This window comes from Struthio camelus, chromosome 1, assembly GCF_040807025.1.
Source record: "Struthio camelus isolate bStrCam1 chromosome 1, bStrCam1.hap1, whole genome shotgun sequence".
NCBI lineage: Eukaryota > Metazoa > Chordata > Aves > Struthioniformes > Struthionidae > Struthio > Struthio camelus.
Window position 1 is genome coordinate 127,747,701 of NC_090942.1, and position 13,803 is coordinate 127,761,503.

General features: G+C 35.3%; 1 protein-coding gene across 12 annotated transcripts in view; it reads left to right on the forward strand.

The window, feature by feature from the left end:
• CASK (calcium/calmodulin dependent serine protein kinase) overlaps positions 1–13,803 on the forward strand; it is a 242,401-nt gene that overhangs the window by 204,120 nt on the left and 24,478 nt on the right. For 5 of the 12 annotated variants that reach the window (XM_068916232.1, XM_068916242.1, XM_068916252.1 and 2 more), the window contains 4 exons: positions 5,759–5,827; positions 7,199–7,234; positions 9,914–10,110; positions 11,366–11,481. In XM_068916232.1, coding sequence (XP_068772333.1) covers positions 5,759–5,827; positions 7,199–7,234; positions 9,914–10,110; positions 11,366–11,481 — 418 coding nt within the window. The remainder of the gene's footprint in view (positions 1–5,758; positions 5,828–7,198; positions 7,235–9,913; positions 10,111–11,365; positions 11,482–13,803) is intronic. The other 7 variants (XM_068916280.1, XM_068916288.1, XM_068916294.1 and 4 more) reach the window with 3 other exon arrangements.

Consider the following 13,803-nt stretch of genomic DNA (forward strand, 5'->3'; position numbering starts at 1 on the left):
GGCTGTTAAGGGTTAATTGAAGAATCTGTTTCTGTATAACCCTGTTCAGGTAAATTTGTGATGGTTGTCTGTAACAGTTACATGTGGCTTAATATTTATGTTTCCATGCAAAATTACTATTTTGTCATTACAGAAGAAAAATAGGTTTGGAGTTTGATTCTCGTTGACCTAAAAACTTAATCTAATGTTTTTTGCACGGTAAAATTCAGATTGTTTGCTTCTTTCTTGCTCACAGAGTTATGCTCCAGATTGCATTTGAACGCAATTAAGTTCTAGAAAGTGGCTACTTGAGAGACACTGTTTCAATGTAAGCATACAGATGGCATCTGCCCTATGTAGATGATGCCAGTCTTTCTGTGCCACGTGCTTAACTGCGCTAACAGTTCCCAAATTGGAATTATAAGAGTGAAATCACAATCCCTGTTTAAGTCAAGCACCTTAGCTTAATTAGACCTGGGATTTCATCTTAATTGCTTTTGTATCTCAGCAGATGCTAGAGCATACAGAAACTGCTATTGTAATTCAGAAAATTACAATTCCTGTTTGGGGGAAAAAAATATACTACTTTTGAGTTGCCTTCTGTACTTTTAATAGACGTCATCAAAAAATAGAAGGTTAAGATTTTAGAGACAGAAGGTTTGACAGATTTTCACCTATGAGGCCTAATTTTCTTAAGAGGTATAAATGTAAAAGCAAACATTTTTCATGAGATGTAAACGCTTTTGTAAAAAATCTTAAATAAAAATTCTAGAGTGTGATGAGGAATTTATGTATAGACTTCTATGCTGTAACTAGCAGTAATAATGAAAAGTACCTCGCTTCCCAATGTTAAAATTACAGAAACTGGAAAAACTATATAATTCCTGGGAAGATGATTATTTGGAGAAAAATAAGTCCAGCGAATGAATTTAAATTAATACCATTAAATGTCATTTTAGTAGTAGTAAGTCATCTCTTTTCCTTAGTTTTCTGTCTTTCAGTTCTTCACAATATTTATTCCACAGGAAAGAGGAACATAGACTCTTACCTTCATGTGGACAAAACAGGAAAGTTAAAAATGAGTGATTAAAGGCAGAGAAAAAAAATAAGCCCGTCTATTTATCACAGTTTGTGGCAATTTGCATTCTTTTAATCAGAAGCACCTGAATCTATTCCATCTGCTCTGTCACAGCTATGACTTTGGCTAGCTTTTCAACTGTTAAGAGCATACACAAAAAGCTAACCTTTTAAATTCATCCTATTAAATCATCTCTAGTCTCAGAAATAGAAAGTTTCTTTCTGAGAATTTTTCAGGATTGTGATTCAGATGAGGAATCGAGTTCTTAGCTATTCACAGAGGCTAAAAATGGATGTTGAATGTCATTAGTAAGCCCCACAAAGCATTCTTTCTATTGCTCTCTGGCAGGGTATATACAGAAATATCCAGTCTTCACTAGTTTGTTGTTATTTTATTAGTTGAGCTAGTTTTGGCAGTACTTCAGTTATTTCTAGAACTCTGTTGGGTGTTTTTTTTCCTGCCTTCCGTCATGAACTACACAATGTAGTGTAGTTTTACCAGAAGAGGAATATAAAACAGAATCAGCAGGTTTTTTCAAGTTTCCTACCATGTTCACATCATTGGATTCAAAATATCTTGTTAGTCTTAAATATGCAGAATTAAATGTTCATATAATCAGAGATATTTTGCCTATATCCCCTTTATACAGAATCTGCTATATGCCCTTATATATAGAGGTATTGGGGGGAGCGGGTTGTTGAGGTGATGCTTTCTGAATATCAGGCCACTTTTGCATATATAGGGAAGTCTTGTCCTTACAGGATGTAACAGTACTTCACTGTCACTGGGAAGTTTTCAAAATCTCAACTGAAAATTTTCAAGTTTTTTAGGGATTCATGCACATACACCTTCCATTCAGTTATCAGAGCTTCCAAGGCATTCCTAAGGCTCCCCCACCCACCTTTTTTGGGGGGAGGGTAGGGGTTGTTTTTTCTTTTTACTTTTGAACTTCCATGTTACGTATATGGCAATTATACTTCATCTTGAATTTTATTTTTCTTATCTAATATTTGTTAATTTTTGAGAGAAACAGTTGAGTATTCTTAAAGCAAATAGTGTAGCTACCAAATCTGTGATGCAAAAGAAATATAGGAGTTTTCAGTTAAGAAAAACTATTCATTGAAACGCTAATATCCCTGGAGATTATTAGGAACGCTTTCATGCTTCAGAAAGGCTCTTTGACTTACTTGCCGTGTAATTTTTCAAATCAGCCACACTACTACTTTTCCCCTCGAAATCTGAAAACATGTCCCTACTCTAATTTCTGCAAAGAAAATAGAAACTACTGCAAGAAACTGGTTTTAAGGCTAGGTTTGGATTTATACTCTATGATCCTGACAGTCAGTTTAAGACTTAGAAGCTTTTGATCAGTAACACGCAATTCTGATTTTGTGTGACTTTGCTTGAAAGCATAATATTTGTGAGTTCCTGTATATAAAGTCTTGATCAGTTGATCTACTGTGAGAACATCTGTTTTTTAGTAATCAAGATGGTACACGGCCTGAGCTTTTCATATATCTAGATAGCACATTGACCAGGATGTTGGTTTTTCTGCTTTGGATACCGAGGAAATTGCAGACTGATACGTGAATGTGAACATAAGTAATTACAACACATTCTTCTAATGGCTAACACTGCATATGCCATGCAGACGTTTTGCCTAGTACTATATCCAACTGCAAAACATTTTGCTGTAGCTACAGGTGCGTTCTTACTTTCCACTGACAAAAATCTCTGAATAACTTTTTATAGTTTTGGATATGTAAGAGTGCTAAGAGAAGTATGTTTTTTTACAAGGAACTTTCCATATAAACAACAGCAGTTATGAATTAAATTGTCTCTGAAACATTTCCATTGCTTGACTAAGAAGAAAAGCCTTTATATGCATATATATATATATATATATATATATATATATATATATATATATATATATATATATATATATATATATGATTTTAAAAATCCAGTGGTAATCATCATGGATTTAAAAATAATATTTATGTAGCTTTGCCATCATTTGGAAATGATTGTGATTGTTTCCTCTAAGGATTCAGCTGTAGGGCTTGAACTGAAGAGCAAGGATCCAAAAGTCTGCTGCTTTGTTTTTTGGCTTGGGGTTAGACATATTTGAGAATTCTAGATATTCAAGTAATACTGAAATAAGATGACATCACTTCTGCACTACTCAGAATCATCTGATCCTCCAAATGTTTTTCTGCTCTTATCCCCAAGAGGACTAAGACTCTTTCTCATTTAATGGAGAAACAAACTTAATGCAAGCCGAAGTTTTCCACTCTAGTTCTAAGCAGCCCTAGCGTTCTGCAAGGGAGTCTCTACTCATTCTGTTCTGTCCTGTTAGACTGTGCATAATATACAGTTTTTCTCTTAATTTTGAGCCTGATATTTTCAGAAAGAAAGGTCAGGTTTCTAGGAAATAAGAATCTAAATGCCTTTGAAATTGTGGCTAATATGACTAGATATTTTAAAACTGTACAGATGGCTTCCTGACTAGCTTCATTTATTTCTTACAGTTAGTACTGAAATCACCATTATCAGTGAAAACATCGATTTCTTTTTCCCTCAATTTGTCATGATGAACATATGCCTCGAGTAATGTGCTCTCTTCTGTTGAGAGTTGTTTGAGGAATATGAATCAAAATATTCTCAAACCAAGAAAATTCCCTTCAAAGGGAGAAGCCATCAACAGAGTTCAGAAATACATGGCATGCTTCGCAAGACTCAACTTACTTTTCTCCAAATTACCTGGGTGCTTACAGCACCTTCAAAGTCTTCCCATGTCAAACCATCACTTGACTAGATCATAGCATGTGGATCATAATAAACTAGATTTAGAAAAAGAAATAAATAAAATCCCATCAAAGTAAAATTAATCCTTCACCTCTTCTTGAAAGTGAGAGAGGTCAGCAAAGCCAAAATTGTTGACCTGAAGGCTCAGGTACTTTGTGGAGAGGATTGATCTAAGTGGAAGATCTATTTATGAGAGAAGGAAACTGCTGCTTTTTTGGAAAGTCTCTTGTAGCCACTACTTGATGGTAAAGGTGCAGATGACATACCATATACAAAAAATGGAATAACAGTCCCTTTAGGCATATATAATCTTCTTTTGTAATAAGAAGTAGCTTATTTGAAATTTTTTATGCTGGAATGATTTTGTAAATAGAACTAGAACTGATTTTCCCTCAGCTGTTATATATTGCAAATTACTATAAGAGCTAAATGAGCATGCACTTTATTCTTAGACGTGTAGCAAAAGTATACAGACCTGCTTACTTTGAACCACAAAGAATTTACAGCCATAATGCTATTAAATCTGTACTCAGCTGTATTAAAATCACAGCATGCATCTAGATAGTTTTGCGTGGGACTTTATATATAAAGTCAGATCTAATGAGTCTAAAAAAAAAAAATCCAGAAGCTCTAAATGAGTATTTTGCACATTACACATACAGGCAGCAAGGGTGATAAAGTATAGCCTGTTATTTTAATTGTTTATTGATGCCTTAAAATAGCTGTGAGTTCTATCACGTAATCAAGCTAGTGAATATTAATGGAGGTGATTTACCTGATGAATGTCGCACCAGCAGTTTAGCTGCAATTCTGATATCTAATTTGTTCACTAAGGGCACTTGTGTTGATAAAATATGACAGCGATAACGTTTCTTTGGAAACTCTTTTCAGCCCTTTATTCTGCTGTCCTTGATTTTATATTTGCAAACATTCTTCAAGGGACCTTTGATGTGGAACATTATATTCCAAATTTCCTTTGGGGGATAAGGGAATTTTTTCTAAACGGTGTGTGAGTTGATTATTTGGTTTCCTGAAGATGTGGCTAATTAAACTCAATTTCCTGATCTTATGGAATTAAGTACTATACTTTAAAAATAGCGTGGGAAAAAGATTGCTCAACAAGTGGCTTTTTTGCCTTTGTACGACCCAGTCACAAATTCCTATTATCCTTTCCATAAAGTTTTCTAGTATGCAGTCTGCATCTATTCTGTTCTCACTGAGGCATAGGGCTACACTGGTAATCTGAATCAAGAAAGGTGCCTTTTTGATATGATACGTTTTGGCAGAGTTTAATGTTAACTCCCATAAGAATATTGGAGAAAAAAAATTAATAAGGTGTAGAATGGATGAGGAAGGGGAAGAGACTATCGAATTTTCTTCTCATATGTCAGCTTCCACTGGTTGTGCTGTCTTTCAGATGCTATGTATAGATACATCTTATGGAGTAGAAACTGAGCAACACTGACCTCAGCATAAATGGAAAAAGATTTAAAAGCTTGTTTAAAATGCAGCATGTGCCTCGTTCTGTTCAAACTATTCAGCATGTAACTTTTAGGTAATTGCCTTTAACAAAGGCTCCAGTGTGGTTAATCACCTTTAGCATTGTCAACCAGATAGGAATTAAGAGGTCCCAGACATTCAGTAATTAAAAAACTGTTTGATTGCTAAGGCGGTATAGAAATAGTTATTCCGTAGGCTACATCAAAATGTCAAACATGAATCTCCAACTATGAGAAACTTTCAGCTTTACGGAGTTTGTTGTGTGGAAACTTTCACAGACAAAGCAGCTAAGTAAATGGTTATAAGGCTGTGAATGTAACTGTTCATTTAAATATATCTGTGTTCCTGTGATAGTGTTGTGTTGTTAATGAACCTTGTGTCTTATTTCAGAGAGATTCCCCCTCTACATCCAGACAGTCCCCAGCTAATGGTCATAGCAGCACTAACAATTCTGTTTCGGTAAGATTTCCAGTTCCACACAGAGCAAGTGTGAAAGTTTTGTTGGTGCTCATCTCCCATTACTGTTATACTTACCGTGTGCTCAGTGGAAAATTATGTTCTACTGGTAGAACCAAGGTTATTACATATATAACTCCCCGTTTTCTTTTTTTAAGGATTTTTTCCAACATATTCTTCTCATTAAAAGCCATATAGCAAGTTAAATGTTAATAACTGTAACATGACACGTAGTCATCCTTAAAACACTGTTAGCGGTTTCCTCAAGGCTAAGCAAAGGTTTAAAGAGGAAGTTGTATTTCCATCCTAAACTGTGGAAGCAGTGTTTGAAGAACGAATAATTGTGCAGTTGCTATTCCAAGACATTTTAGACTCTTTAAGTTTTGTGTTTTGAGAGACCCCTGGAATGTGTCCTGGTTTCCGCTATCTGAGTTAATGAATTGGTGTGCCCTCTGCTGTTGTGGTACGTGCACATACTTTGTGAAATATGAGCCTTGCCTGGATATGAAAAGCAAACGGAAGTGGCTTTAAACTGCACTACAAACCAAGCTACTCTCATCACATCTTTAACACAAAGTACTTCCTGTTTTGTGTGTATTCAGGTAGAAAGGTGCTGTCGATCTCCTGTATTTTGAAAGCGTAGTAGACGTTAAAATTTGTGTTGTTCATCATTTGTCGTTGTTCTGACCAATGTAGTAACTGTACATGCAAGTTCCTTCAGTCAGTGCTGTCAATATCATGAGCTCTTGGGGCTGGCTAAAAACCAAAAACAGAATAACTACGCCTTTAACTAATAAAAAAAATTACAACTTAGAAATGATTTGCCACTAGGTAAAGTACTCTAATTACTACAATGGAAAGTAATTATGTGGATGAAAAATTTAAGAAATTTTGGTGAATTCAGTTGAATTTGTAACATGATTCAGTTGAATTTGTAACATGATTGGTAGTTACAGTCTTATTCCTTGGCACTTTTTATCGCCTTATACAGTTTTTATCATAAAATTTTCAGTATTTTTTTATAGCATCCTTCTGTTTTAAAAACAAGTCTAAGCATTAAGTGGAAAAAGGCATTCACATGAAAAGCCTCTTTCACTTACAGGTGCTTTTGTGTTGAAGATGCTGAATCGTTTATTAAAAAGCACATTTTCTATCTGCTTAAACTTTTTACCCGCTTTCTTCAGCTTGCTGCTAAACAGCCTGGGTTTGAGTTTTCTTTAAGAAAAAAGTTTTTCTAAAAATGGGTCAATGCTTTATACTTTTGTCTGACTTGCCATTTTACTATTAAGCAGTATGAATCACTAACAAATGCTGTTGTATACTCTTAAAAAGTAAAATGAAAATTTCTTTTCCTGGGTTGACTTTATTCTGCAGGACTTGCCATCGACAACACAACCAAAAGGACGACAGGTGAATAGATATTCTCCACGGGAATTTTTATGAACTTAGCTGCTAGTGAACATCCCTGCTTATCTTTTCCCCTCCATGTTCTGTATGTGCTGGACTAAAACATTTGAGCTTGGAGAATTTATTCCATTTTTCCATTTTTCTTTTTAACTCATTTGTATGTGGCTAATTCAAAATAGCATTTTTTCGTGTGTCCATATATGTGACAGTTACAAAGTCATTGTAAATTTAATTTGAGAAAGTTGTTTTAATTAAGAATACTTTAATAGATTTACTGTTGTGCAAGTACATAGTGACCTGCGCAGGTTTTCGTTTTGTAGGTAAGCTCAGTTTTACATTTTAGCTCAAACTGAGACTAATAGGGGGGGTTTATAATAATTAAAAACATTGTACTGACAGAGCTTCTAAAGCTTTAGTTGATTCATGATTAATCATGTTTACAGAGGTCTTCAAAGAATAAACTAAGGGCAGTGTCTATTAAGAGCTGGTAAGTCTGAAGAGAGCCTCCTATGTTTTCAGTCATAAGTCCCAGATTCACTAAGATCCCTAAATTGTGTACCCTACCCCTGAATAAACCAGTTGTACATGGCATCATGAACCAAAGAAAGAGCTTCCCTCTCCAGAGAATTCCGAGAAAGCCCTTTAGGGCTCTGCAGATGATTTCCAGTTATTCCCTATGAAATTTTAATTTTTTTTTTTTTTTTACTGCAGCCTCTAAATGAGCATATAGCATCAAGTGATTTGTGGTTCATCTTCAATAACTACTCGTTTTATATGTAGCATTTCCAGAATCTGCCTCTGAATCTTTAACCACGGACTCAAGCTCTTACTCTACCAAGGGTTTTAGAAATATTTCTTGCAATTCATCTCCATCCAAAAGAGTCAGTGGACTCCATGATCTGTAGTCTTCGAAAATCTGTTTGTACTACTGGGTCAGCTGGAATATCTATTACACAAATGGATTACCCTCATTTTATTTCACGTTTTTAAATCTACAGCTACATGGTTCTTTCATCTTTCTGATGTCTTCTGAAGCTTCAAGGCTGCCTGAATATAGTCCTGGAAAGGCTCTATAAAAGACCTTCCATGCTGTTGTGTTAGCTTTCTCTGCCCTACCCCTCACCCCCTGCTCTCCCCAAAGCATTTTTACCAGGAGAGAAGAGACCTATATTAGACTCAGGGAAATCAGGGGATCAGAGCAATATACTGACTACCTTGTAGAAAGCAAATTAGTAAGTAAAAGCACCTGGTTTTAAAATATCCTTTTTCTCGTATTTAAAAGATAAATGAAGAAAGAGGTTGAGTGGCTTGTCTAAAGTCACACACTCAGTGCATAGCAGAAAGGATCAGGTTTAGAATATTAATAGTTGAGTTCTGTATTAGTATTATCCTCAGATGCTCTCACTTTAAACAGATATAAGTACTTCAGAGTAGTAGAGATTAGTCATTTTAAGTTAATTCATTCCTGTGATTGGGTTGCATATTTGAATTACTATAGAAATGAACTTTTAAAAGTGCCATAAATAGTGCTAATACTGGATAATTACAGGTTTTTCTGGAGCAGAATTTGAGCAAGGTTGAAAAGTGTTTGGTACAGTTTAAATACAGGATGTTACTTTGCAATATAAAACAAATTTTAAAAAGCCTAATCAATTTTTTTAGTTAGAAAATCAGCAGCAGAGTACACGTGGCTGTTTGAGTCTCTATAGGGTGATGTATGAAGTCACGTTGTACAAATTACCCAAACCTTTAAATCTAGTCGTGTAACTCACATAATTGTGAAATGGGCATCTGATTTTTCCTCTTCATTCTGTCAGCACTGCTCTGCATCATTGCGGGTCATGACATTTAACTCTGATTTTTAAGATTCTTGGATACATCAAGACTGTAGTTAGCAACCACAACTGGATTTCAGTTTTCTTTTTATTTCCTAGAGCTGTTTTATTTTTATTTTCTAGGGTTGCACAAAGCGAGGATTGGTACGTTATTTAAATTGTAAAGTCAGAGTCCCAGTTCTTACTGTTTACGTGCCTTGGAGAATAGCTTGTTCAAACCATTAGTTTTCATTTCTATGGGAGCAGACTTTTACTGAAAAAACTGTGCAGAGATTTTCCACATTCCCACTAAACAACTATATGTGGTGGGCACAGCTGTGGATTTCATATTTAATCTAAAGAAAATTAGTATTTAGTCTGAAAATCTAATACCATGTGATCGATAATGTAGCATAAGTCCATTATACTGTTCAATAATATATCTTGTCATCAATTTGTGTAAGTTTATTGTGCAGCTTTAGTTGGAGATAAACTACAGCTCAACCTATAAGGTGCTATATGTAATGTTTTATGACAATTAATATTGATCTGAGGGACTCTACTAGTTTATTGCAGATCTACACAGAATCTTCAAAAGTGTAAATGTATTTGTTGTTGATGTTCAGGTTTTTCAGTATGTAGAAGACACGAGCATTTAAAATAACATCACATCTCCATTATTTGCTAATTTTTTTCTTTTCATTTTCAACTGTCATGTATGCTTTTGCCACTCAGTTTCTTCCTCTGCTTGTTCGCAAACAATATTTGTAACTACATGCACAGATCAAATTTTCACCTGTTACTCTGTAACAGTAATATCTGTGCCAGTAATAATATGTCAGTGTCTTTTATAAACTCTTCTTCATAGATATATGTAAGAGCACAATTTGAATATGATCCAGCAAAGGATGACCTCATCCCCTGCAAGGAAGCTGGCATCAGATTCCGAGTTGGTGATATTATCCAGATCATTAGCAAAGATGATCACAACTGGTGGCAGGGTAAACTGGAGAACTCCAAAAATGGTACTGCCGGTCTTATTCCTTCTCCTGAACTCCAAGAATGGTATGACTTAGGTTTTCTATAGAAATGAATTTAACTTTACTTGTATTTCTGTCTCTCATGCTTTTTCATTGATGTACAGCTAGTTTTTATGTAATCTTTCCCGTTTTTAAAAAAAGGCTGTTCCCTCAGTTTCTGTGGCATTGATTATGTTTTCATATGTGCCTAGCAGTAAAAGTTGCATGCAATATCATCTGTATAGTTACATTAGAAAAATAAACACCTATTTTAATAAACATTATTTGTGCAATCTGATATGCTTCAGGAAACTAGGACTGAAGGTTACATGCAAATGCTTATGTGAGGGTATCAAATCAATTTCTCTTTTAGGTTCTAAACTCTGTTTTGACTAGTAATGCTGACATGTATGTAAGCGCTGCAGGAGTGAGGTGTTAGACAGCTGTCAAGCACAGAGGTCACTGAGAGAGCTGGGTCTTTCCTCCCCTTTTCCTTATTCTTGTGAAAACCAAAAAGTAGAAAGAAATAACAGTTCAGAGATTCATGAGTGGTAGGATCAATGAACAACAGTGGCACCCATTACTGCAAGAGCAGTGTGAAGCATTTAACCCACCTCTTGCAGAAAACAACCTGTTTAGTAAACTCCCAAAGGGTTTGCCAGAGTTTGGGCAAATGCAAGTCCTGCACCATCAGTGTTACAGCCATAACTCAAGAGAGTTTATCAGTATGGGTAATCTAGCCCAAAATATTTCATACCAGATTTGCGAGGTTAAAGAATTAGAGTGTTTTAAGAGTCTAAAAGCACCTGTACGGCTGAGGGAGATCCTGCTAGAAGAGAAGCAGGGGTAGACGGCCCGTTGCATCTCAAGAACTCCCTTGCAAGCCCTCGCATAGGGGAGACACTTGTATACATCACAGCAGGGACTCATGCGGTACTTCATCCTAAAGGTCAACATCAAAAGACTTCCATAGCATCACAAAGCTTGCCCTGCAATAATTCAGACCATAGTAGCCTTTCTAGACTTTGTACTCTTCCAGTCGAGACTACTGCAAAGTGGTCTACAACCATTTTAGTTTCCCCTCCTCCCATGCTCCCTTTGTTTGTAAGCTTTATGATCTACCACAATCTCTGCAGCAAAATATCACTGATGACTGAAAAGCACTTATTTACAAAAGAAAGTTTTGAAAACTTTTACTATATTCTTGTACGTTAAACAGCCTTCTTTTTGTAATTCGTCCTGCATGGCTTTTAAAAATACATTTACTGCAACAAAATATATTTTTCTACTCCATATGCCAGGCGAGTCGCTTGTATTGCCATGGAGAAGACCAAACAGGAGCAACAGGCCAGCTGTACTTGGTTTGGAAAGAAAAAAAAGCAGTACAAAGACAAATATTTGGCAAAGCACAACGCAGGTATGAAAAAAAATACAAGTATCTTTTACAGGTTAAAATTTTTGCAATCTAAGCCTTGCCAGTAGTTGCTCAGCTGGCACTGTTATATAAATCTAATGAGTTACTTAGAGAACAGTAAGTAAAATCCCGTGTATGCCAACATCACTCTGCTTGTTCTCTGCTATTTAAACATAGTACTCCGCCAGTGAGAGTAAATGCAAGCAAGCTGCAACAAAATAAACGTCTCATAACATATCCTAATACAGACTTACATTGGTTTGATTTCTATATTTAAAGGAGTAATAGAAACAACAAGATATGAATTTTGCGATCTATATGCTCTGTTTTATATTGTACTGTGCACTACAGAAGACTTTCTGATAGCATCATTGTTAATAAATGTTTATAGTTATAAATTATATATCTGAAAACATCATGAAATGGCATTTTTCTTGAAGACCTACAGCTGGAAGCAGAATAAGAGTCACTGTGTATTCAGCGTGTGATTTCACAGTTACCAAATTGGGCAAACTGAAAGTTTTTCTCCTCACAACGATTTATGCCTGATTCCTGAGTTTTTTAATTCTGTCTAAGATTGCTGAAAAAATAATTGCTTAAAAAGTTTTGAAAACACAGGTTTGTAGACTAAGCGATCCTTGCTGAGCAAAATTCATCAGTTTTAGTAGGAAAGAAGGAAGAGTCATTCTTCATGAGAAGAAGAATTTAGTTCATCTTAGTTTTAAATATAAAATAGTACGGAATCTGTTTTTACTGCTTTTTTCATTAATATCACACACACTGATGATAAATACGTTGTGGTGTTGTTTTAAGAGACTGAGATTATCAGAACTAAAGGAGTTATTTAACCAATTTTTATAATGAAAGTATTTTTATATTGCATTAATGGTGGGGGGGGCTCCAGTTGTGTTCTTAAAAATAAATGTGAAAATACTTATTTGTATTTTTTAATGTATGTGTTTATCTGTGTGATCTTAAGGCAGTATCAGAGCTCATAGTATATCAGTACTACAAATTTAAATTAACTTAAAATTGATTTGAAATTACAATCTAAGAAAGTCAAGGAACACCAATTGTCTTCTATACTCCTTAATTCATAGTCACATTTAGGGTGTTCACAGTTAAATATAAAATTGCTCATTACTCCAAAACTCCCGTTTTGTACTGTCTCTGATTATGAGACAAATAGAGATTGGTAGTTTTAAGTTGTTTTCATTCTTGTACTGGTTTATCATTCTGGATGTTTTAAAGCTTTCACTTCACTGCAGTAATATTAAACTGTGTTCTACTAATTATGACCATAACAAAAACTGTTGAGAATAAACTAGATTTTATGACCTAACGTCTTAGACAATACTGATTTTAAAGTCTTCTCAGTTGCTCCCGATCCCAAGACAGGCTGCTCCCCTCAGTTGTGCCAGGGTAACTGTTTGTGCAGCCATGCTGTGAACTGGATTGAGGTTCTGATCTGGCCAAAAATCAACCCAATGAAAAATGTGGATTCTTTTTCTTTAGAGCAAAAAACTTTTTAATCCAGGTCACAGCGCAGCTGCATAATTAATAATGTCAGTGGGACTGAGCATGGCATGCTACAAAGGAATAAGCAAAGGAAAAAGGATGGCCGGGAAAGGAGCGAGCAACGCATTTGAGCTAGCTTTGTTCCTGAAAACGTTGAATCAGTTAAATCTCAGAGGAGGATCATTTGTGCTGTTGGTCATTTTTCATCGGAGTGCAACGTTTGCCAAAAATTAGAAACGCGAACACAAAAAATTATCATAATAGGTATGAAAGAAAGTAACCATTCTTTTTAGAGTGCCATCTGACACTTCCTCGTTCCCCTAAAAAGTCAAAAGGTTAACCAAAGCACAGGTTGGAGTCACAGTTTCTCTTAGAAGTGTTTATTCATCTTATGGTCCATGAGGTATTATAGGTGATGTCAGTAACGTTCCGGGAAATGCAGAAAAATGTATGATATTGAGACGTTCACCGAAATTAGTTTGTTACCTAAGGTGGTACTGAATTTAGCTTCTCTGAAATGTTGTGTCACGTATGGTATTGTTAGCTATAAATACTACAACGCTGTTTTTTGCAAGCTTTCAGTGCATCCATCTCAGAATTAAAAACAATTCTTTTCTTCTGTTGAATCCAAAATGAGTATAATTAATTTGGATTGAGAAGTCTAATCCAGATGTAATCTTTATCTCTGAAGAAAGTAGAATTTATGTCTCCTAAATATTAGCATATAATTTATTAAAATCTTTAGCAATATGTAATCCATTTGGGGTCTTCTGTTGCTCCTCTTAGAGGTGAGATTGGACTAGGGTA